Source organism: Anas platyrhynchos, chromosome Z, assembly GCF_047663525.1.
Source record: "Anas platyrhynchos isolate ZD024472 breed Pekin duck chromosome Z, IASCAAS_PekinDuck_T2T, whole genome shotgun sequence".
NCBI classification, from domain to species: Eukaryota; Metazoa; Chordata; class Aves; order Anseriformes; family Anatidae; genus Anas; species Anas platyrhynchos.
This window is the reverse complement of record NC_092621.1, coordinates 66,084,562-66,110,259: the sequence shown is the minus strand read 5'-3', so window position 1 is coordinate 66,110,259 and position 25,698 is coordinate 66,084,562. Positions and strand designations below refer to the sequence as shown.

The window sequence follows — 25,698 nt, the reverse complement described above, 5'->3', positions numbered from 1 at the left end:
CCGAACAATGCCGCTGGCCAATCGACGCCCGCGGAGCCGGCCGACATTTGCATGTGTTGACGCGTTGCCGTGGCAACAGCGGGGCCGTGGGCGCCATCGCAGGTCCCGCTCCCCGGTACGGGGCGGGCGGGGAGGTAAAATGGGGGCGGCGGGGATGGGGGGGGGGGGGGGCATGCAGCAAACAGGGGCTGGGGGGGGGGGGGCGCTGCAAAGGCTTTTTTTTTTTTTTTTTTTTTTTTTTTTTCTGGTTGGTCTTGAAAAGCACAAGTGAACCAGAAAACTTTGCTTTTGTTTCCTTTTTTTTTTTTTTTTTTTTTTTTTTTTTCCTGAAGCTGATGTGCACAAAATTCCTTAAGACACACTCGCTGAGCTGATTGCGCCTATTACACCTCCACGCCATCGATTTCACCAGAAAGTTATTTACTGTAAATTGCGTTCCCTGTTTACTCAGTTCCCGAGGACGTGGCTCTGGTCCTCGCCGGGTGCGGTTATGGTTGTGCAGTGCAGTGGGTTGGGCTCTGCTGGCTGCCAGGTGCCCACCGTGCTCTGCCTCTCCCCCTTCTCAGGACAGGGAGAAAACACGATGAAAAAAATCATAGTTTGAGATAGGACGTGGAGATGGCTCACCAGTTAACCACCATAGGCAAAACAGACTGGACTTGGGGACGATCAGTTTATTTACAGAATAGGATGGTGAGAAACAAAACTAAACCCGTCATCCCCCCAGTCCTGCTTCGTGCTAGGCTCAGCTTCATTTTTCTGCCTCCTCTCCCATGCCAAGCAGTGCAGATGTATGGAGAATGTGAGTTGTGGCCAGGTCACAGCAGTTTCTCTCTGGTGCTCTACCATGGGCTCCTCGAGATCTGCTCCATGGGGGACCCATGGGCTGCAGGGGGACAGCCTGCTCCACCAGGGGCCTCTCCGTGGTTTCTTCTCCATATGCTTTTTCTGTTGGCTCGTGGAATTTAAAAAGGCTTTTATATAAAGAATAACAAAGATGACACAGTGTAAACAGATAACATAAACAGCTTCAAATATAAATTGAGAAAAAGACCACTGTTAAACTTAACAAACTACAGAATCACCAAAGCCAGTGCGACTAGTTAAGACCAGTTAAGAACAATTGTTTATCAGCCATGGTCTGTCATGCCAATTAAAAAAACACTGGTGATCCTTGAGGAAAAAAAAAAAAAAGTGAAAGAATGATGTTTTTAAGATTCATTATCAAGAGAACCCTCAGAAATGAATGTTGTGCTACCAGTAGCCATCACCAGCCTTGTGCTGCAATGCCCTCCAGTCTCACGCTAGGTCCACTGTGTATTTTTATACTCATACTTCTTTTAATAGCTGGTGTATCTTACAGGGCATAGGAATTGCCATGGCAATCAGATTATCTAGCTGAGTATACTGTCCATAATAAAGGCAGCAAAAACTTTATGAAGTCACCTGTTAGCAGCAGTTTCTGTTGCAAGACGATTAAGGTTGATTTACTCTGTAAAAGATGATCATGTTTTCTCCTTATTTTATGCTGAACAATTTAGCTGTGGCAGGGCAGATTATTGAGGGAACTATCTTTCCTGCTCTGAATCACTTTAAACTTCCAGTGTAAGGCTCTCAGCACATGCAAATTGTTATCCTTCTGCATCAGGCCCCGCACTTCCAGCTGGTCAAGGGAAGGGATTGCCCTGCTTTGCTCTGTGCTGGAGCAGCCTCACTTTGAGCACTGGATGCAGTTTGAGGCACTGCAATAAAAAAGGACATAAAACTGTTAGACAATGTTCAAAGGAGGGCAACCAAGATGGTGAGGGGTCTAGAGGGGAAGGCATATGAGGAGCAGCTGAGGTCCCTTGGTTTGCTCAGCCCCGAGCAGAGCAGGCTGAGGGGAGGCCTCATGGCGGCCCGCAGCTCCCTCACAGGGGAGCGGAGGGGCAGGCGCTGAGCTCTGCTCTCTGGGGACAGCGACAGGACCCGAGGGGACGGCATGGAGCTGGGACAGGGGAGGGTCAGGCTGGGGGTTAGGGAAAGGGTCTGCACCCAGAGGGTGCTCGGGCACTGGGACAGGCTCCCCAGGGCAGTGGTCACGGCACTGAGCCTGGCAGATTTCAAGAAGCGTTTGCACAGTGCTGTTGGACACATGGTCTGATTTTTGGGTGGTCCTTTGGGGATCCAGAAATCAGACTTGATGATCCCTGTGCGTCCCTTCCAACTCAGATATTCTATGGTTCTGTGATTCTGATTTCCACTGACTTGGCTGAGTTTGTACAAGGTGACGTGCCTAGCTTCTGCTTTTGAGTGAAAGAGATTTATTTTCTGTTTTGCATCTATCCATCCATTATTTTTTTCCCTGTAAGGTCAGCTTACTTTCAGCCTACTTTCCTGTAACTGTCATACAAAGTGCCCACTGTGCAGGCATATTCACCATCAAAATCAATAGAAGTAAGCCAGATTCTGCACATTTTAGTCCCAAAGACAGAAGTAGTAAACAAAGACACCTGTGCTAGGAAGTGTGTGTAGCTCATGCTGACCTGTGCAAATTCACTTGTTTCAATACCTGCTTGCTGTCACACTCCTGTGCTGTGAAGAGGATAAACATGCATAGTCTGTTCCCTCTATAGTTTGCATGGTGCTAAATATCACAGACTTTTCGCAGCAGTTGATGCTGATTAAGACAGTGACGCTTGGTATCCTCATTGTCACCCAAACTGGGAGTATGTGTCTATGCTGATATGTTTTTCTACTCTCTCATTTTTGCACAAGAGTAAATGTGCAGTCAGGATAACATCATTGACTCAAAAAGTGAGTAGTTAAGTAGTTGTATATGAGTATATGAGTAAAACTAGGATAAAACACTAGGATAAAACACCCTAAACAGTTACAAAACACCACTAAGTAAAATGTAACTTTACTTACGAAAAGCAAGAACTTTGGCTGTAGAGCATGAAGGAAATCTGAGAGATGATGGCATTGCTGGAGCTGTTCCAGAATTTTTAATGTTGAAATTAATGACATATTACATTTTTCAACCAAGAAATGTTTTAAAATTTCCATATATTTTAACTATTAATAGTCATAATGCATCGGTATAAGGTTACAATTTCTGTTAAATCAAAGGAGTTCTTCTTTATATTTGGGCAGAGGAGGACATAGTAATGCAGAAGAATTGTTGGGTCTCTAGAACCAGTCTCCATTTTTCTCTGGCAACACAGTCATAAACTTAAATCAAATGAAGTTAATTAAATAAAACAAACCTAATTACAGCATACTTGACATTTGAGGACAACATAGGATGTCCTCAAATGTCAAGTAAACAATAACTGCTATTGACATTAGTGAATTTTGGCTTGACCTGTAAAAGTTTAAGTAGGAAGTGAATCAGATCCACAGAAAGATATAGGCACTTTAATAGGTCAGAGGAAAATAACAAAAATCCTTAACTAGGTTGAGTGTCAACCTAGTTGACTACTTAGCCCATCATGCCAACACCTTAATTAGTTCTTTATATGAATCATATAGAAGCTTCAAGGTTATGTATTTTCCTTCTCTTATGTCCTAATGAACCTTTACACACACACACACACACACACACACCTACACCCCCCCCCCCCCCCCCACACACACACACACACACATACCCACCCACCCACCCACCCCCTGATTTCGTTCTTACTGTCCTGTGGTTAATATAGGTACATTTTTGAAGAAAGTTTTCATTTTTTCTAAATAACACTTCTAACTGTAGACACAAAGTTTGTCAGAAAATTCTCAGTCAGTTCTAGCTTGTCTGTGTGCATCAGGAAACTGTGGCTTTTCAGCCTGGTATTTTTTGTTTCTGATCATTCCTGCCTTGTCCATCATCTGGCTGCATCCACGTCTAGAGATGTAACCACCAGCCTCTGATAGTACTGGGGAGAGGGTACAGCTATACGTGCAGCTGATGCTCTGATGGAACAATCTTCATGTCTGGATGTTTCTGAGTATGCATTACTCATAAGGCATTTAAGCCAGGGTGCTGCAATGTTAGATTTACAGACTAACAGTGTCATGAAGCTGCCAGAAATGGGGGTACATGCCAATATTCGTGTGTTCAGAGCTTTCAAAACATTTCTCAAGGCTGAAGGATGCATAGAAACGGGTTTTTCTCATCTATGACAAGATGAAACAAGCTGACATAGAAAACAGTGTATTTCTTATGTCTCTGTGGTCTCGTGGTCTTTAATAATGTTTAATCACATAATAGATTATCCTTTTCACATGAGTGAGGGAAAAGATTGGTGCCTAGGACTAATCAGAGGAGACTCTTCCAGCCAGGAACCATGTACAAAATGCAGCGCCGAGCTGGAAAAATGTGAGGGTTTTAATATGTGGTTAATTTGCTAAAAATATTGTTGGAAACATAAAAATGTTTTGTTTCTTTTTCCTTTTATCTTCCAGTGAAAAACAGATCCAACAGTAAGATAGTGCAAATTATCCAATATTTTTGTCCAATTTATATTTCAGTGTTTTGTTTTAACAGATTTCTGAAATGATTTATAATTGAGCAATACAAAACAACATTTAGGACAAAAAAAAATACAGCTGAAGATGTTTATTTAATTCAACATGATTTCCCTTAAAGAATAATGGGAAGCCTCACAGAAAGCATTTTATTTGGAAAGAGAGCCTCAAGCAAGGATTTCTGGCGCTCAACACAGGATGTCAGTTAGGTCCTTTCTGATGCCTCTTTTATATGTAAATGTAATGAAAACCCATAAATACAAGAAAAAGAAGAAATGTCTTACCTTGACTACAAATGTAGGGATCAGACGCAGGAACCCTGTGACCAGACTGATTTAGTGTTGAGGCCCTAAAAAAAACTATATTCATCTCCTTCTCCTTTTGACTTGAGTTATGCTAAGTGAACCACTTCATCTCTGTCCTTCTCTGCCTTTTGCCCTCTTGGTCTGAGTTGTTCTCCTTTGTCTTTTTATGTAGCACAGCCCAGACTGAGAAAGCAGGATCTCTGGACACTACTGTAGTGCAATAAATTGTTGCTTGTTGTTTCCCATTTAAAGCCACTTACGACATTTATCATTTCTGTAGCGGTAAAGTTAGGTAATACCAATCAAATAAGTATTCTTTTAGAATGCATGTGAATTAATTCCAGTTTACCTAAATCACCTTTATTAAGTGGTCCTCTCAACAACAAATGTGAAGTCACAAAGAGAAAGCTTGTAACTTCAAGCACTGAGGCAGCATAAGTAGACATAAGTAGAACAGGCAGCATAAGTAGACAAGACTAAATGTGGTACTGAAGGCAAACAAAGGGAAAACTGCCTAATAGTGAAGTGGGGTCTTGAATTATTAAGGGTTTACACATCCAGGAACCCTTGTGTCCAAGATCCTGGATTAACCAGTATCTTTTTCAAGCAAAAATGAATTTGTTTTTTTTTTTTTTTTTTTTTTTTTGACACTGACAGACTGATCCATAGCTGTACTTCTACCAGGCTGTTGTATTTGAATGCTACCATTTTGGAGCCATATGTTTCCCCCTTGATTTAATGCGTCATTGTGACCTGCTATACACTTCCTCAGGCAGACCAACCCACTAGGACATTCTCATAACTCCATTATGTGAGTCCTAATTTTGTAAGTACTCTGCAATTACAGATGACCTCTCCAAAGAGCCTCCTGGATGTCAGCCACTGCCACCTCAAACATCACATTATATAAATCCTTTTCATAGCTTATCAAACACTGTTTTAAAAACAGTAAAGGAATCAGTATAATCACTATTTATATTGCTTTCTTATGGTCCTCCCTCCTATCTCAAAACATGAAAATTGGCTCTGCCTTTAGAGGGAGTCAAACATGTCCAAGGGGTATTTCTTTGAGATGTATGAGCTTGAAAGCTCTGTGACCTTTGTTTTGAGCACTGTGTTTATCTGGTGCAAGGATTTAGCATGTCCTGTTCTGTGCTGGTGGAGGGGAACAATGACAGCAGGCCAGCTGTGTAGTTTAAGTGGATCGTATGGTCAGATACAGCTGCAGGAGGAGAAGCCATGCTGTCGGTCAGCATCTGTAAGCTGCACATAAACAGGTTCCCCAGATTATCACAGCTTTTTCTATATTTTGTCCATTGAATAAACACGGTTGTGTTCTGGCAGCCCGAGGCTTTATGCAGTGTGTTCTTCCACAAGGTAAACTCTTCTTTTCATCTGGGAGGTCTCCATGTGGAATTCTTGCTAAGTCAAAAGCAGTAGTGTTGAGGATTCATTGGAAACAGCCAATTTAATCCCCCAGCTAGCACAAGTATGTTTTGTTCAATTCAGTTAAGGAATCCAGCCTTATAAAATGACCTTATAATGGGTTTTGAGGAATTGTTTACATGAGAGATTCAAGAGAGATGAAAAACAGAGTGGGTCACTCTTGAGGAACAGGCTGCATACAGGAAATAGGAAACGTATGTGTCAACTTTGCTTCCAAGTTCCAACACTGACGTGAAAGAAGACATAAAGAAGGCCATTTCAGGGTAGAAGTTTCCATTTGCCTGTGTAGGTTGAATCACACATGGCAACAAAGAGAAGGCAGCATTACTAAAGCCTGGATAATGATGCTATTGCTGTGCTTTCTGGTTAGGATAAGCTTAAAAGCACAGCACAAGAAGATAAGCGATGTACTGAACTATTTGCACTCTTGTCGTTCTGTTCTCTTCTGGGTAAAAAGTGAGGCTCCCAGCCTGGTGTTGAACTAGCTGTTGCATTTCAGTTCCTTTTAATTAAATCGATGTCATCCATCAATGGAACCTGCCCTGTCATTGCAGTTCACGAGATATTTGTTTAAGTATGGTACCCAGTGGAACTGCAAAGGAGATGAATATTTTCCAAAAACTATATGCAATGATCAGCTGTACCTCCCCACTTCATTAAATAATACCATAACATTTTTAGAGGGAAAAAAAAATAACAAAGTTTTATGTTTTGAAAAGAAATTTTAAATCCGAAACCTGATTTACTTCCACATCTTAATTACTGAGCTTGAGAAAATAAGGTCTGAACAGCTCATATGCCTTTTCATTTCACACTGAATTTATAGGAACTTTCCAAATAATAACGGTCAGCTTGGCAGCAGTAAATGTAGACCAAATGGTGTAATCCCCACAAGGAAGCATAATTCTGTTATGAAGTATTTACAATGGCAAGCTTGGAAATCCAACAATAGGGCATATTGTTAATGGGTGCTTTGCAGCATCTTTTATTGACTGATTCATTCTTAATTTTAATGGATTCAGTCACCTAACATTCTTCACGCGGCAGTCAGATCGGTGTCCGCTGCTCCTTTAAGAATCCTCTCAGGTAGCAGAAAATTTTCTGAGATAAATCAGTGAATAGGACATGCGGTTGCGAGCGTTAATCTGGCGAAGTTCAGAAGTTCCCTGAGCGTAGCTGGACTTTCTGATGCTCCCTTCCTGTGACCCTCCAGTAACCCTTATCTCCCTTGCCTTCGTGACCCTTTAATGTTTCCCTGGCTCTCCATTCCCTTCATCTTCCTAAAGAGCTTGGCTAATTCCCAACTTGGATTCATCCAGCAGGCCACCCTCCCTGGAAACTCTCCCGGTCTTTGAAAGGGCCTTACAGTAGGGTAGCCTCTCGGCTCATTTGCAGATGTAAACCTCACACACTGGAACCACTCACCTGACTGAGTCACGTACGCTGCCTCACTGACACGGGCAAACCCTTGCAAATTTGTGGTACAACGTGCTTGGCTGTCTTTAAAGTTAAGATCAGAAAATGTAGACCTTCTAAAAGGAAAACAAGGGAAAAGCTTTGGCGTTTGTTGTACTTTAGTGATGTTTTATACACAGTTACACAACCAAGTTTTTACATTAAGGCAACATTGTTGGTAGGGGCAAAAATTATTTCATTAAAATGTGACTGTACCAATTTGGAGTCAATTAGCTGCCTGAGTACTGTTAATTGTTCCTGTCCGAACTGCTGGTAACCTGTCTCTTTGTTTTTAGCATGCTTTTCCAGTGGATGTTTCAAAGCTATACACTGTGTAGGGATCAAACAAAAACGTTTTTTGATACCTGAGTTAAAAATTTCAGTGCTATAGCTTTGTGTGTCCTTTAACATACATACAAGTGTACTATATATGAATAGATATATTGTATATGAGAGTATTGTATGCATATCGGATAGCTTCAGACACAAGAGGATGGCACAGCCTTGTGGTTTACTATATTGTTCCACAGACTGCAGTTACCTAATAAAGTGTGAGAGGAGGTGTTAACTCCGAGCGCTAAGTACGCTGTCCCTCAGGAATTTTATTTTTAGGAGCTAGCTGCAAAATACTTTTTCACAGAGATGTGTTCCAGTACAAACCACAGACTGGCTCTGATGATCCTCACATCTTCCAATTTGTGTACAAATATATCTGAGGAGATTTTTTAAAAGGAGAAAGTGTGACAAGTGTCCCTGGAATATGGAGCCTTGTGAGTATTTAATCAAGCAGTGTGGATGCAACAGTCTAAACATCTTTGTATGCCTGGCAAGTCATGTGAACCTGTTGACCTGTTGGCAACTCTTTTTTTTTTTTTTTCCACTGTTGCCTGTGTCCTTAATCTATCCCCAAGAATCTGTTATTGGAGGTTAGAACTGACTCAGGGCTTCTCAGTGCTGTAGACAAAGTTTAAGTTTGTCATCTCAAGGGTAACGACAAAACTGTGTCCTCATCCCAGAGTGCAGGAAAATTCATCCCCTCTGTTGAGACCAGGGAGTGATCAAGGAGAGAAGGTTTGTTAACATCTCTCTTGTAATGGGAGACCCAACACTTGAGACACTACCTCACAAGTGCTGAGTGAAGGGGCCTTGTCACTTGCTTCAACCTGCAGACTGGGAAGATTTTCCATGTTAATTAATCACCCTTTGGAGACTGGATGTAGATCTCTCTACTAAGGGACATTTCTCTTGAGGCAGGAAAATTAACTATCAGTATAAGTAGTTTAGAAATTAATGACTGTATCAGTTCTGTCAGAAATTTAAACTAAAGGATATTGATTATACTCAAAAGCACATGTATTTCAAATACTTCCCATTATGCAAACCTTTCCACTTCCATTTCCTTCACGGCTTTGAACCATCTGAGTCTAGAATTTCAGATTTTCATTGTTCAGGTGATAATTAGGGATAGTTGGTATTTGATGTTATACGCCTACTACTTAAAAATTTAATAGAGTAGTACAGTCAAGTGATCCTTGTAATAAACCACTGGTTGTAACCATAGATATGGTATTTATTAACGTGTACTGACTGAATTTGTTTCAGGATCATGCAAGACCAAAGAGCAAAAGATCAACACACGGAAACCCTCCTTCTCTACTGAAACGGTGACTAGATGCAATTTTCCAGCTTTGAAGGCTCTAGTACATTCCAGCCCATGAAACTGAATTGAGGAGATGGAGGACCACGCTGAATAATAGACTTTCTCAAGTCCTTTATGGGTAGAAGAGAGAGAACTTTCTTGAAACGTACTCTTGATGGAAGCAAATGTCAATAAAAAGAATCTGAACAGAACTAGTGACACTCTGCCAAGTGCTGGAGACAGCCCTGCTAGTGTCTCTGCCCTCGTGCCTCCTGAGCAGGTTGCACCATCAAATGTGCCGGATATTCCCCGAGTTTTGCCAGAAGTACCTCTAGAAGCTGGACCCCAGAGAAGGCGGCCAGGCACTGCAATAATATCAAAGCAGCCAAACTCTTTAAACATGTCTAAGATGCCACTGAATCGACCGGTCATCCCTCCAAGGAGACCTTGCTTCCGGGTATGCTATATCTGTGGCAAAGAATTTGGGTCACAGTCCATCTCTATACATGAACCCCAGTGCTTAGAGAAGTGGCGTATTGAAAACGATCAGCTACCAAGACATCTGAGAAGACCAGAGCCTCGGAGACCTGAGGCCCTTACTGGTGGTTCCTGCGTGCTTACAGCTGATAACGAAGCAGCTTATCAGAGCGCTCAAGCCCAGCTTCTGCCCTGTGGAAATTGTGGCCGGACCTTCCTTCCAGACCGTCTCATTGTGCACCAGAGGAGCTGCAAAGGAAATGGCAGTGGTGTGGGGTTGCCAGGTGCTAACCCCCATAAATCTGGCTCAGCAAGAGAAGATCCCTGTAAGGCCAGTCAGAGAAAGAGCGGGGCTGCACCAGCCGCATTAGAGAAGGTAAATTGCTAAAGCACACATTGTGTGAAAGGGTGTGGATGTGTTTTGTTGCAGGAGAGACTGAGTTCTTATCAAAATTTGGAATCGCTTTCTTTTAGAAGAATCTTTTGGCTCCATGCCAATGCTTCTTTGCTGAATAGTAGGCAAAGCTGAGGGGGCTATTGTTTGAATAAAGAAAACTACTTACTCCGATTTCTTTTGATTTTTCTGTTTAAGAGAGTGGTTTGGTACATGTACTCTGTGCTCCTATGAGGGTTATGCTCCCAAAGGGGACCTTTATGTGCTATAGTTTATTAGGATAATCTGTTCAGCAGCTTAGGCAAGCTTTGAATGTTGTACGTTTTAGTAGATATTAGGCCCTTTTATTTAGTTAACCTGAAATGCAATTCTTCATTGTTCTGTAAGCGCTACAGTGAAGTTCATTTTTTGCCATTATTCTTAACCTTGGCTTGAAATATGAATTTACTGAGGACTGCATGTTCAAAGGCAGCAGAGTATAGCAACAAAATAAATAAGACTGCACATTTCTTTCCACTGAATTTGATTCCAGATCAAAAAAAAAAAAAAAAAAAGCTGATTCACATTACCCAAAAGCTACACAAAGTTTTGGAAAATGGCATATTTTTTCCTGCGTTTGTTTCAGCACAAGTTGTCTTTTTGGCTTGGAATGTTTTAAAAAGATAGATGTCTAAATTTAGGCCTGGTGTCAAAAATAAATGTCTTGATGTTTTTTCTCAGTGGGATTTGGACTCTAGGTTGCCTATTTGACTTCTGAAAATGGCCTTCAGCTGTCTCAGTCACCAAAAGAATGAAGGAATGCAGTGCTATGCAGAGCACTTCTAAAAAGGTTTTAAAAGTTGAAGCATGGTCTTCCCCAATTCTCTAGCTGCTCAATGTAATTGAGTTGATTGAGGCAATGGCAAATATGAGGATAAAAATGTGAGGCATTTCAATATTAAGCTGTTTGAGGCCACTGACTGATAGATAATAGCAAATGATGTCCACACCTCAGGTCTTTTATTGGCTGGTTTCACGCAGTGCGAAGTGCTGCACAGGTACACCTACAGCTGTGGGAAAGGAGAAGTTCTCGTTGCCTTACAATGCATTGTACTATTTACTGGAGAACCATTTACCAAATGCATTGCTTTAAGGTGATTGTGCAATGAAAGGCGTGGGTGTGAGGCCAAGAGTTTGTCCATCGTGTGCAGTTCTGTATGTTTAAAACAGGGGGAAGTGGTTGTATGAGGAAAAATGTCCATAGTTATAGTGACACACAAAAACAAGTTTAGCATGTGGTTTGGCATTGAGAGTGACTCTGTAAAAACGCTGCCCTCTTGCACAACATGTCGGCTCCCTGTGTGGATTCTCTCACATCTGCTGACTTGTTGAACAACAACATTATTGCCGCTTTTTACTTCTGTGAGCTCTGCAGAGCCAGAATGAAATGTGTTCCAATCTGTTCTTCCCTGTGTGTGAACAGCAGTTTTCCTCATTTACTTCCAATCAGTAAGTTTTTCAATTGTAGCCCTACTAATGAGGCCGTACAGTTCGCGGTTTGTAATTGACTCTAGAGGACTTCACAGTTAGTGATGACTTTCAAGAAGGCAAGATGTTTTTTCTCTCTTTGTACTCAATATTAATAATGTTTTTCAAGCTGTCCGTCTGTACAGAGGTACACTTTCAAAGCAGAGATGGGTATGGAAAGAGTGAAAGAAACATCCTGTGATTGCAGTGGCTGTTCAGGATTGGAAGACTTCTTCTAAGAAGTAGCCAAAGAAAGCATCTCTTCCATTGATTTAAACTCTCTGTGTGAGGGTCTCCACCTCCAGTTCAAATTTTTGAAAAGCCCACACATCAAAGGATGCTGAGAAGCACTAATCTCATGGAGGGGCAGCTGATTCACTGTGAGCACAGACAAGGTCTGGGTCCTGTGTACAGTCTTCATCTTTTTCCAGCAAATGGTTTTAATTTGCTTGCTCTAACAGCTATTCAGCTGCTTATTAATTCTATTAAAATATACTGCTGGTGGAATGAAATGGCAGTTTGCTTTGGTTCTGGCAGGAATTACATCAGTCACCCCTGATTAATGAAGGGTTATAGTTAAAGCAGCTTCCAGCCCTGTTTGCTGTAGGCTGATGTAAATTCATATAATGCTTATGGTGGCTCATGAGGGAAAGAGTCACGCTGAGCTTATAGAGAGACTTTGCAAGCTTCTTGGAGGAGAAAAATATTTGGGGAGGTCCATGTTTCTCTTAACAGACCTAGCCAATGTGACAGTAAATTACTTACACACCTTTTTTAAAGTCCTAATTCAGTGAAACATCAGAGGGGAGGAATAACTGAAAACAAAGATGAACAAACAAAAAACAACTGAGTCTGTAATACTGTGAATACAATCAAAGAATCAAAGAATGGTTTGGGTTGGAAGACCAGCCAGTTCCAACCCCCTTGCTGTGGGCAGGGACACCTTCAGGACCAGGTTGCCCAAAGCCCCATCCAGCCTGGCCTTGAACACCTCCAGGGATGCGGCATCCACAGCTTCTCTGGGCAGCCTGTGCCAGTGCCTCACTGCCCTCATAGAAAGGAATTTCTTCCTCATATCTAACCTAAATCTATGGTCTTTCAGTTTAAAGCCATTACTCTTTCTCCTATAACCATACTCCCTAACAAAGAGTCCCTCCCCAGCTTTCCTGTGGGACCCCTTTATGTATTGGAAGGCCGATGTAAGGTCTCCCCTTCATGAGGTTCACCCAGGCCCACCTCTCAGCCTGCCCATGTCTCTCTGGATGGCATCCCTTCCTGCCAGCATGGTGTCTTTGGCAAACCTGCTGAGGGTGCACTCAATCCCACTGTCCATGCCACTGACAAAGATGTTCATCAGTGCCCGTCCTAATACCAGCTGCTGAGGAACACCACTCGTCACTGATCTCCACCTGGACACTGAGCTGTTGACTGCAGCTCTCTGAGTGCGACCATCCAGCCAATTCCTTACCCACCAAGTGGTCCATCCATCAAATCCATGTCTCTCCCATCTAGAGACAAGGATATAATGTGGCACTGTGTCAAATGCTTTGCACAGGTTGAGGTAGGTGACGTAACCTGCTGTTCCCCTACCCACCAATGCTGTAACCCTGTCAGAGAAGGCCTCCACATTTGTCAGGCACCATCTGCCCTTAGTGTATCCATGTTGGCTGTCACCCATCACCTCCTTTTTTTCCATGTGCCTTAGCGCAGTTTCCAGAAGGATCTGTTCCCTGATCTTGGCAGGCACAGAGGTGAGGCTGACCAGCCTGTAGCTCCCCGTGTCTTTCTTTTTTCCCTCTTGCTTTGTCAGCCACTCCTGCATGACCTGCATGCTCCTGGTGGGTCTCTGCACTCCCATGGGCCTCCCCTGGCCAGCTGCAGGTACTTTTGTCTGACTGAAATCTTTCCATTAGCAAGTGCAGGATCAGCCAGACCAATACTTACCAACAAACTCTTGCTCAGTTTGGTGTTAAATGCCTTTACTGCTGGACACTCAACAGCCTCCTTAAGACGTCGCTTCCTCTATCCTTGCTCTGCAAATACATGAACAGATCTGAGTTAGTCAAGTCTGACTACATAAAACAAACAACAGCCTACACTTCACAGAGCCTCAAACACCACGTCAGCTCAGAAATCCTATTTCTTGCATACCGCTGGGATTCTGCTCTGATACCTTAGGCAATGGAAGTGATGTCTGGGACTATTGAAACTCAGACTTGTGGTAGAGCAGAATGTGTTTTTTTTCATTCTTGCGTAGACCAAAATGTGTGCTTCTGCCTCTGTACGTGAGTGTTCATGACTTGCTGTGGGTATATGTTTTACAGGTTTTTGGACAACACATGGTGATAACATTGAGCCTAAAATCCTATCAGATGTGTCACTAGCGTCTGGTGCTGCCATCTGCTGTTTTCTTCTTATCGTGTTGACTACCTAAAAATCCGATTTTTGTGTTCTCCTGTTCCTGTAATTCATTTTAATACAAGATAAGTCTTGCAAACTTGTTTAATAACAAAATGTTGATGTTGTATCTTCCTCTTACATAAAGTCATCTACTCACTTGGTAAAATGAAAACACCTTCAGCAGCCCTGTAATTCAAAGGAGGGTGGGAAATGATAGACTTTGTCTCAATTGTGGCAGTTCTTGATATCTTCTTAGGTGAGTACCGGCAAATGTGCTGGCAAACACAGAAAGTAGATGAGAATAGGCAGTGAAATAATTTTTTGAATTCAATTTAGTGCATATTGTCACTGCTAGTAATTGAAGTTCCTGCCTTTCTACTTTTACACAAGTGCCGTGTTCATTGTACTGATATATATATATACATTTTTTTTTTTTTTTCAAAGGTAGCACATCAGGATTAAAATGGGATATTCTGCTGAGTCCAGTAGGGTAACATCTTTCATAACCTGCATCACCAGGCAGAATTACCTTGTTGTTCAAAGTCGTTTTATACCTTGGCACCCGAGCGGTCCTGACATCAGCCTGCTGTTGTGGTGGGGCAGAGGCTGTGAAATGCTCCTTTGGATGGTCTGGAGAGCTGCTCCACAGGTTGCCTCTGCCCCTGGTGCAAAATGCCTCTTGCTTTTCAGAGAGGAATGTCTGGAAAAGGCTGCTGCTTTCATACAGCCTGATGCCGTTACGAAGTGCTTATGCCAATCTTTTTTCTGAACCTCTCTCTGTTCCTTGGGCAAGTCAAGCCTATGATGAGAGCTGTGGCCTAGAGCTGGAGGCCTCCCCTCCTCCCATTAAAATACACGGACAATTAAACAAATAACAAGTGGGAGGTGACTTTCATTCCTGGATGACAAATATTTGTGGAGGGGAGCTTGGGAGCCAGTCTTGTTGGATATGCTTAAGAAGAAATTAAAAGCTTTGTTCAGTATGGGAAGGTTTGACCTCATGTAACACCAGAACAGCAGCCTGGGGCTAACCTCAAGTAATGTCAGGTCTATTGAAAACACACCATTTTGTAGCACTCTGAGTAAAATGACTTCATTCATGGTAACACAGGCACACTTAGCAGTCATGGAGAAGAAAGAAAATACTGAGGCACCAAAGGAAAGCCTAACTGCACCATGAGGTATTTGTAGGTATTTTTATAAGAACACATGTCCTCAGGAACAGACCTTTCTTACTACACTTTTCAAAAGCGAAAAACAAAGCAGGGAGCAGACAGCCCAGCCACTGGCCTGTGAGTAGTTTGGGTTGGAAAATTGTGGTGATTCCAAAAATAGTTTAGTTTCAAACTGCAGGCCTCCAGATGTGACATTTGGGGTAGGCATACTCTGAAGAGAAAAAAGAAATGAAGGATAAATATGATCAGCTGTAGAAATGCCAAATAAAGCATATCATACCTAGGATTCCACAGTTAAGCAATGAATGAGCTATTACTACAACTGTCATAATATTGTAGTATTCTTCTTCAGGTTTTTGGTGGGGTTCTCTTTTTTTTTTTTTTTTTGAGGGGGGAGGAGGGGATCGTTGCTTTGTTTTGTTTTACTGTGAGTGTGTTTGCAGAGAAGGATTTGTGTATGCAATGTGTAGGTGATGGTTCAGACTCACTACATTTCTGGAAGAAGTCATTCCGTCCTTAACAGTGATCTGATTCCTTTGAATTAATTTTGGTTCATGCTATTGTTTCTGCAGTCTTTAATTGTGAAAGTTACAAAACAGATACATTCTACTTCAGTAGATTTCTTAATCATTTTTCTCACCAAATAGGATTTAGCATTGAATCAGTCTCAACTGACAAGCTTGGAAAAGAGAATCCTCTGTTTAGCTGCAGGCCTGATTTTGTTCACTTGCACCCTAAAACCCACCTATTAACTCTGTCAGGGTCTGGAGGGATCACAGGATTGCTCATTCAGTCTTTCGGTTTTCAGGTGAGACTGTCAGAAAGACCGTCTTGGTGAGCTGTGGAAGTGTATCCAGGTTGCACTGGACTCAGTTTTGTCCTGTGGCTCTGTGGCAGCTGCTCAGCAGTGAGATATTGCAATTGCTTTAGTGCAAGAGTAACTGGTTTGAGTGAAGCAGTCAGAGATGATAGGCTATCCACAATCACTAGGGAAATATTTTTAAGATAGAAAACACTTGATTTCAACAGTGATTTTCAATGTTCCTTTTAAATTTATTGTGAATATTTATTTTTAAGTGCTTTTTCAGCTGGGTCAAATCAGGACTTTAAGTCTTCTTGAAGCTACACATTTGTTTTTATTATAATACTCTATACAGTGGAAATGATTCCAGCAGTGCAGGCCAGGCAAGCTTGATTTCCATTTTTGTTCTAGGATTGCTTTTTACCATCCTGGTACCATAAAAAGCATCCTACGTAATGAATGTAAGTCAAATTGATCTGTCCCACTTTATATCCAGTAAATCAGCTGTTTTACTGAACAGCAGGAACATAGCTAATGGAAACTAGACAAGAAAACGTGCTCCTGGTGTTCTTACAATTAGTGCTCTTTTTTAGAAAACTGTTTCTAAAACACTGTAAGCATGCACATAACAAACATGCGCACTGAAACGAGTCCTCTAACCCCAACAGTTTGTGCCACAGTGTCCTCATGTACAGCTCTTTGGAGCCTGCAGAGAACCACTCACTGTCTCTGTTGGGACCCAGAGTCGTATCCCCAAGTCAGACAAGAGCTAGGTGAAGAGCTGAAGTAAGGAGCTTGGTGAAAGCTGATAAAGAAAAGTTAAAGGGCACTCTTAAATCAGCAGTCGCTATATTCAGCTGTGAATAGAGAGAGACGCTTATGCATTCATATTTCAATTACCTTGTTACCAAAGATGACTAAGGAAATTGCATTTGAAAGTTAAGAAGATGAAAAAGTACTCAGATTGACTGTCTTTGGGTAAGTTATATTTCATTTCTATGTGAGAACTTTCCAGACAAAGCCCAACTTTTCCCATTAAAAATATGCTTTGTAGAGTAGTATTTCTTCATGTAATTGAGTTTACATGTGTGTTACAGGAAGGAAAGATGCAGATTATTCTCTAATGACATTTTCAGACTGTAGCATAAATGCGAGAAGAGCTGCCCAGACTTTCTTGAATACACTGATGGGCTGAGAGAGGGAGTCATAAATACTGGAACTGGTTATGCTTTGTCTTACACGGAGGAAAAAACGAAATCCCCACCTCCCTTGTTTGAGTGAGAAAGGCCTCCCGTGTTTGCTCTGGCACGCTCTCCCCCTACCTTTAAGAGGACAGGGAGTAGGTTGTCTCTTACTGGCATTTTGCAGGCAGGAGTGAAGGAAACAGTGAGAGCTGCAAGAACCCTCGCTGTGTCTCAAAGTCCTGTCTCTGCAGCACATTTCTCCTTCACGTTACTCCTGAAGCAGGGCTGGTGCTGACACCACGCCTAGCACAGGACGTGCCTAAAGACAGTCAAGTCCATAATCTGCAATACCACAGTAATTATATATTTTTCAAGCTTCGAACGTGTATTTGTGGGCCTTGGGTTTGAAGAATTTTTTTTTCTTTCTTTTTGTTGAGCTTTTTTTTTTTTTTTTTTTTTTTTTTTCCTGCAAACAAAAGCAGGTCTGCAGTGCAGAAACAATGACTTGCTTGGAGCCTAGCTCTGCCCTCTTTGAAATCACTGGCAAAATTCACACTGAGGTCTTTGGGATAAACAAGAAACAGTTCCTTTTTCTCCCAATACTGAAATATCCTGGATCGGTTTTAATCCTTCAAAGCCAAAAATTCCACCGGCTAACTGATCTGTAATAGAAGTAACACAGTGCGAGGGACAAGAATCACAAGCCTGAGGCAGCTGCCTTCACTGTCCAGCTTAAAGGAGATGCTAAGGCCAGACATGATGCTTGAATGGGGGCTTTCTGCTACTGGATGCATGTCTCAGCAGTTCAGCTGAGGAAGCTTCTGTTGCTGCTGGCCATGCTACTTCTGTTTGATAGATTAAAAAAAAAAAAAAAGGCTTTGATGTTTAAAATGGTTACTGTGCTGCAGCAATCCGATCAAGCAGAAGGGTTGTTTCTGCAAGTGAAGAGTCAGCATTTCCATGAATGTGATGTTGGGAAATAAAAGAGCTAAAATCTACGTAGCTAAGTATTAACTAGGTGACACACACGAATTTTCAGCCCAGTATCTGCAGAAGGAGCCTACCTGTTCCAAATGGCCAGTTTATGAGGCAATGTCCCCCCTACAAGCTCCAGGACTGAATCCAGAGGTAACAAAACTGACAGAAACATGCACACCGAGTTCACACGTATGAACCAGTTTCTTAACATACACGCTTGTTTTCATTCAAAGTTGTTCTGATTCAAAATTAATGTTGAAAACACTGCTTATCCTTCTTTACTATTGCCATTTGCAGGCACGAGTGGTAAGACGGCCACCAACAGTGATTTGTTACATATGTGGCCGTGAGTATGGAACAACATCCATCAGCATCCATGAGCCACAGTGCCTGAAGAAATGGCACCAAGAAAATGACATGCTACCCAAGCGCTTGAGGAGGCCAGAGCCCAAAAAGCCTGAAGTCAATCCCATACAAGGTAAGCTACAGACCAAGCAGGAAACAAGGGGAAGGAAGTGGGAGGAAGAAAAAAAAAAAAAGAAAAAAAAGAATTTTAAGCACTAGTTTAGCAGTTTGCAGCTACTTCTTTCCTCCAGTTAGTCTGAAGGGAAGGTAGTTATCACGGCTTGTTTTAAGCTTCCTGTTAATTATCCTGTTCTCTTTGTGTGCTCCATCCAGGAGAAATAAAAGTAGTCATTGCTTTGCGGGATGTGCCTCCTGGGACGGTGCTCTTTATGTGTCAGTATATTCTGAATCAAAACACAAAAATATTAGCAACCTGCTTCACCACTACATCATTACTTTTTGAGTTCTTTCAAAACTGCAGAAATGCATATTGCAAAATGAGCAGCAGGATCCAAGAATAATGTGCAGACTTGACGCATACAGTCGTTAAAATAAAATATCCCTCAGGCAGCATTGGGACTGATAGTTCAGCCAGGTTTTACACCTGTGCTGTTAGCTGTAAAAAAGGCACAGCACTAGCACTTACCCAAAGGTAAATAGTAGGTGACCTTGGAAATAGGAGTTGTGTGGTGAAATAAGAAATACAATTCAAATGAATGAGGGGTGGTAGAAAAAAAAGGTATTTTTAAACACTGCATAAATACATATACTGTAGTTTTATGTTTTTGTTAAAATACCTGTATTTTAAAAATGTAGTGTCTTCTGCAGTGAACATCCAGTGGATGTCATCAGTCCCTTTTTATTTACAAGCCTGAGAAGATTACTTTGTGATACAATGTGATATAAACATACTGGGAAAAATATGTGTAGTATAAGAAGAGCAGTCTCTTTCTGCTGAGTATGTGTATTTGTGCTTTGGGTTCTGTTTTGTAAGAGGCCTAGATCCCACTTCTTCAAATCAGTGAAATAGCTGATCCCCAGCACCTCACAGAGCTGGGCTCCTCCGTGTATCCCAGAGGTGTGTGCTCATGGCAGGACCAAAATGAAATCTTATCTGTGCTTTGCCTGGAAGCTGCTCCCAAGACCTCTCCATTCCCACATAAAGTTATTTCAGTTCAGCTGGATGTTTTCCCTGGGCCTGCCAGCTGTTCTGAGATACTTTGTGCCAGGTTTGGACCACTTGCTCACAGGCTGTTAATTCACCCACTTTTTATTTTTACTCTCCATGATTTCCCACAGTTTCCTTTAATGTCTGGAAAAATAGATAACTTCTCCTCCAGTTCTCTGGGAAAGAGCCATACACTAGATCAGTTTACAGCAGTACAAAGAAATATGTCCCCAGAAGACACACACAGAAGAAAGCAGGACCGGTGAGAACACTCATCATCTGTACAAAACAGTTACAGCTCAAAGAGGATCAAATTGAGGCTTGGTTAACAGATGCCAAGCAGCAAAGTTGAATCTGCAGGAAAAGATAGGTTCAAAAGACATTTCAATTGTATTTGCTGTTTTTGTTGTTAGGCTTTTTTTAATTACACATGTTATGTGGTAAGAAAGATGGAGAAAATGAGAATTCCATCTGAAAGAGGAGGATGCAAAAGGACAATTCAGGTTATTTTGAAATATGCTATTCTTATTTTGAGGGAGTGGAAGCAGAAAGACAACTGTTCTTTGAGAGAACAATCCAGCATAAGGCTCCCAGATATGAATCAGAAAATTGTCTCATTTGTGCAATGAGTCATATCAGGCGCCACGCATCTCCTATGAGGTGCTGTGTGCCCACAGCTCCCCAGGGGGCACTGACCTGCTTCCAGCATCTGTCCCTAAATGCTTGCTGATGCAAGTCTGATCGGTTCTGTAGCTTGAGCTAAATCTGTTCCCCCTGCGGTTGCCTCATGCTCCTGGCCTCGAGAAAATAATCTGTGTTGTTCTTTTTCCGTAAGACTTACTCTCGATCATCTGGTAAATGCTATAACTGACCTTCAGACCACATACACGTACTGCATGTCTCTCAGTTTCGCAGTTTAAGTAGGAGGAGTTACCCCTGTTGTTGAATGGAACTGTCAGTGTTCAAAAAAAGCTCAGAAATATTAAATGCTTACATAAAACTTTTTATAACTTACATAAATCTTTTTCTGAAAACTCAAGTGTCACGGGAAGACAACCGCTGCCCTGATTACACAGTGTTTTGTTTGTGGAATGCCTAACACATGCCTTCAAGGAGAAAGTCATCTTTCTTTCCTTCTTTCTTTCTTTCTCTCTCTCTTTCCCTCTCTCTCTCTCTTTTATTTTTTTTTATATATTCAATAAACTTTCCAAAGTACAGAAAATACACATTCATTTCCTGCAAGCAAAAGGGGTATTTGTCTCAGCCAAGAAAAGAAACTTTACTTGGTTGCTCTTCTAACAAAAAGAACATTAGGAACAGGCATATTAAGAGATCTAAGGCTTATTGTGGTTATGTGAACCATTGGATATGAATCATATTAAAACTGTATGGGCCTTTAATGAAGAGCTCTATCATGTGCCAATGACACAAACCATGGAATATTTTTAAATGCACAAATCCTTTTCTTTTAAGATTGTGTGCTGCTAAGAGTTCAAAGACAAAAACAATTTTTTAGTCTTTTTCTGTATTGTCACACTTTTTGGAAAGGGTGAATCAAACATCTTCACATCAAACCATGCAGATCTTTTTCTTCATGAACTTCAAATGAAGACTCTAAGATCTAAGTTCAGGTACTAAGCAACCTACCTTTTGGAAATCCATTTGTAGCAACACTGTGCAAGGCCATTTCAAGATGGAAGTAAACAAAGATTTTTTTTATAATGAAATACAATCTTGAAAATACATCTGAGGTGGATGTTTAAAGAATGCTCCTGAGCTTTGAGCAGTCACTCTTCCTGAAAAGGAAAATAACTGAGGGTAAGGCTGGGTTAGTGTTTAGATGACAATAGGTACATTAGTGCAATGACCTCACTGGCAGTTGTGGCTATGGAGAGCTGTAGGTTTTGTCTATAAGGTTACACGCTTACCTAAGCTTTACTCCAGTTATTGGCAAAACCAGCACAGGCTTCAATGGAAGAAAATTGACCCCCCTGCCCAAAGCAGTACAAAGAGCATATTCTGAAGTATGATACTCTCCCCCTCATTGCCATGGTCAGATAACACATGCTTATTAAACAGAATTTGAAGTAAAGCCAAAAAGTGAAACTTGCTGATAATAGTATGTATGCAAAGATGTTAATAATTAGTAGAGAATGCATATCATAACAGACAGCACGATGTTTTCTCTGTAGTCTCATACAATACAGAATGATTCAGTTTGAAGTTAATTTAATTCAACCCCTGGGACAAAAAGCAGAGTCTTTTTTTTATATATTTTTTATTTTTACTTCTTTCTTTCCTTTCTTTTTCATTTGCAAAAGCAATATGGTTTGGTTAAACTGAAAGGCTCAGTCAACAGGTATTTCCTGAAAATATTTTCCATAAAGAGTTGAATGTGGGTCTCCAGAATGAAAACTGATACTTTCTTTTTTTAATTTTCCAGCCAAAGGTTTCTATGATCTTGATGCTTTAAATGAGGCTGCCTGGATCAGCGCCCAGAACCAGCTAGTTCCATGTGATATTTGTGGGCGTACTTTCCTTCCAGACAGACTGATCGTACACCAGAAGTCCTGTAAACCGAAACCTGCAACATGAAGTGGATGTGACACACATACATACATACGCATGCATGTACCCCCCCGCCCCAATTGACCCGCTGTGTGTGTAGGCATGAAGGTGCACTCATGCACTTGTACCTTTCAACCAAACTACAAGAGAAATAAAATCCAGCTGGAGAGCCATGGGCATAAAAACTGTGGCGCGCTGTTAAATCGCATGATCCAAAAGTTTCCAGAGTAAAACCAGCAGCTGCTACTGCAGGGTAATGTCAAATACAGTGATACTGAGCCCAACAGTAGCAAATATGCTTCCTCATTTCGGGTTTTCAGGTACCATCACCTTGAAAACACAGTTTGAGAGGGATGGCGTAGAGAATGCTTGAAAGTAATGTTAAATACCACCTTCTCACTGTGCTTTCCTTCCTCTTCTGGAAGGATCCTCCCAGGTTGTTTTGTATTTGCTGTGCTGCCCTCATCACTTTTGATCAAATGCAACATGTACAGGGCAGGGCATCTGCCCTGCTCCTTTCACAGCCTTTTGGATTTAGCTAGCTGGGCCTTTGTAAGAACTTTTACCTTCCACATGTGGTTCCTGACTTAAGTGCCATGTTTTGGTATTCAGCAAGGGAGAGAGAGAAATGAGCCATAGCTGCAGGAGGTTTTCCACTAAAGAGATTCCCAAGAGATTATCCTGCAGGGATCCATCTTCTGGTCTTGCTTTTCAACAGATCTGCGAGACTGGGAGAGATGGCTTCCTGTCAGGAGCTTCCTTGTCAACAGGCAAATTGGCTACAAGCGCTGCTCTCAGTCAATGCACCTACTGCTTCAGAAACTGAAACTTCAGAAAACTTTTAGGAAATCTTTTATTTTTGATGAGGACTGGATTTTCAGTGGAAGCAAAACCAAGTGATGCTGGTCAGGAAAATTGTTTTTGAATAATCATCTCAAGTTTTTCCTCTCCTTCCATCAAAGACTTGTCTAGTCAGTGTAGGGACCTCCAGCTGAACTTGGCTAATCAAAGAACCCAAGTAGCTCCATTGTTGTTGGGCTTTGTCTGTTTTTTCTTTTTTTCTTCCTTTTTTTTTTTTTTCTTTTTTTTCCCTGTCATCAGTCACAAGGCAGTTCACTGACTCCAAACAGGGCTTAAATCCATGCAGCACCCCAGCGCTCATACCCTTGTGGGGCAGTGCAGCTCCTGAAGCCTGTGACTGCCGCAGATGAAACATCCCCATACAAAGGGATCCATCTATGTGGCAGAAGCAGAGGCTGGCTCTTTTACAAAGCACCCCAAAAGGGCACTCTTCTTGGATCACTTCTTGTTTAAGAATGATACCAACAGTGGGATTTGCCCTCAGCTAGATTAACCAATCATGCCAAAAGTCATATGTTCGAGGACCACATCTTTCTCATGAACCTGATAAAACATACTCTGATGTCAGTCCAAAAGAAGCGTGGTGTGTCTGGCGGATGGAGTAAGATACCACCCCACTCTCTGTGCTCAATGTGACCATAACTGTGTCAGTATGGGCAAAAAGGTTTGAATGTGTTCCTTTGAGAAACCCTGTTATGTTACATAGCAGAATCAGTGCCAAAACACATCAGTGAATAGGTTAAACATGAAGGAAGTAATACTCACTTTAACAAGGTACAGCAGAGAGCACTTTTCATTGTTGTTTTAGTTTGAAGTTTTTTATTAAGTAGTCAGTGAGGTTATTCAAGAGGTATGACAAAATCCAGTACAAGTTGTTAAACACCAGTATGGGCTTCCTGATACCATGAAATAAACTTTATCTTATGTCTGTTTTCACCTCCAGGCTTAAAGCCCTAGAGGTATCTCTTACGTACTGTGTGACCAGTGGGGCTTTTCCCCGTGTTCACACTCAGTACTGCACTTACACAAATCAGATTAAGTGTTAAATATCATGGACGTCCTCAAACACACTAAATGAAATATGGGTACCAGCTTTTTCTCTTCCAAGCCGTCAAGCTGTGTGACTTGTGGTGTAAGTGAAATGAGGAGTAATGTCATTATCCAGTTACCAAGAGGAACGCTCTTGGCTCAAGCCCTGGAGGGCTGTTAATTCAGACTGGGAGAGATACCAGCATTCTTTGGTGAAAATAATTTCCAAGACAGTCAATGGCACCTCAGCAGCCCTTTCATCTACAGGATGAAAACTGTATTGTTTGAAGATACTTGTCTTCAGAAGTCAAGGTTCAGTTTCTGCTCTACAGCGCAAAACTGTGCAAACTCTGCAGATCCATCCTCGTTAGCAACTCCAGCGTGAGGAGAGCCACCAGTGGAGCTGGGCTGGGACCATCCCTGCACCGTTTGCCTGGGAGAAGGCAAGTGACCTGAGGAGAGGAGAGGAGAGGGGCAGGGGTTTGTTACTGCTGGACTAGCTCCCAGGAGCTGTTGGCAGCGTACGCTGCAGGAACCTGGAGGCTGCTGTAATTCACATCAGGTGCTGGCCCACTGAAGAGTGGCTTGGTGACTGGAGGATTGTGAATGTCTTGCGTCCCCTCTTCCTCATCTCAGGCCCCTCTGCCTTTTTTCAGACATGGAAAGCGTTTCTTGACTGCATCTCCCTCACCGTGTTGTCAAGCTTCGTTACAGTCACTTCAAGAGCAAAAACAGTTTTAAAGGGAATAAACGCCCCCTGCACAGTCAGTGCAGTCTTTGGCGTTAAACACTCAGCAGCTCAGCTTTCAGTGATATCCAGCTGCCAGAGTCCCTATGTCGTTCTGAAAGTTGGACTCGGGGTGCCAGTGACTAGCTTTGTCAGAAATTTTACCAAGATGAGTTTTTCCATATTTCACTGTAAATTCTCTTCCTGTCTACTTTTCTGGATTACAACCTCCAAAAGCAATAAAATCTGCTTCACAAGCTAAGAATGATTATAAACACTCACAGAAGTACTGATATTAACCATACTTTTACTGAAGTGGTGTGTCTTGCCCAGAAATATGCCTGTACCTAGGGGCTTCTACCATAAGTCTCAAATAGTTTCCTTGTCAGTTTTCAAGGGAGAAAAATGATTTGGCAAAGTGAGGGCTGCCTCTGCCTATATGTTTTTGCAGCTGAGCCCTGAATTTAACACGGGATCTGTGAAACAGGAAGCCCTACCGTGCTCAGAGGTGAGATAATATTGGGCTGTGAGGGCTGATGGTGAGACAAGAGCACGCAGGAGCTCAGCAGGAGGCAACAGACCTCAGAGAGAGCTTGGAAGATGTGACATCCCCTTCCCTCCATAGCACTGTTAGTGCAACAATTTTCAAAACATATATAGAGATAGAAAGCACTGACACGGGAGAGCAAGTCACCCCATTGCAAACACCACCAAGGTGTCGCTGTCACTCTCATCTCCAAGTTTC

At 42.0% G+C, this 25,698-nt stretch overlaps 1 protein-coding gene and 1 long non-coding RNA gene across 5 annotated transcripts; one reads left to right on the top strand and one right to left on the bottom strand.

Moving 5' to 3' along the window:
* ZNF475 (zinc finger protein 475) lies at positions 1-25,219 on the top strand. 4 transcript variants are annotated; one of them, XM_027446859.3, is made up of 4 exons: positions 1-134; positions 9,303-10,192; positions 18,553-18,733; positions 22,212-25,219. In XM_027446859.3, exons 2-4 carry the CDS (start codon positions 9,515-9,517, stop codon positions 22,361-22,363), a joined length of 1,011 nt encoding a protein of 336 aa, XP_027302660.1. In that variant the 5' UTR covers positions 1-134; positions 9,303-9,514; the 3' UTR covers positions 22,364-25,219. The 4 variants fall into 4 exon arrangements, with proteins under 4 accessions (XP_027302660.1, XP_027302661.1, XP_071887516.1 ...); XM_027446860.3 differs by having other exon boundaries at positions 4-115; XM_072031415.1 differs by lacking the exon at positions 1-134 and adding an exon at positions 5,411-5,610.
* LOC119714559 (uncharacterized) lies at positions 357-14,107 on the bottom strand. The gene is made up of 4 exons (XR_005261879.2): positions 13,890-14,107; positions 13,661-13,749; positions 1,447-1,742; positions 357-974 (listed from the first exon to the last, which is right to left on the bottom strand). It is a non-coding gene; the product is annotated as an uncharacterized lncRNA (long non-coding RNA).
* Positions 25,220-25,698: the final 479 nt, after the last annotated feature.

Excerpts from the sequence above, each read along its gene's own strand:
- ZNF475 (XM_027446859.3), top strand. The coding sequence starts at position 9,515 with ATGGAAGCAAATGTCAATAAAAAGAATCTGAACAGAACTAGTGACACT. Across the intron at positions 10,193-18,552 it reads CACCAGCCGCATTAGAGAAG|GCACGAGTGGTAAGACGGCC; the intron begins GTAAATTGCTAA and ends TGCCATTTGCAG. Across the intron at positions 18,734-22,211 it reads TGAAGTCAATCCCATACAAG|CCAAAGGTTTCTATGATCTT; the intron begins GTAAGCTACAGA and ends TTAATTTTCCAG.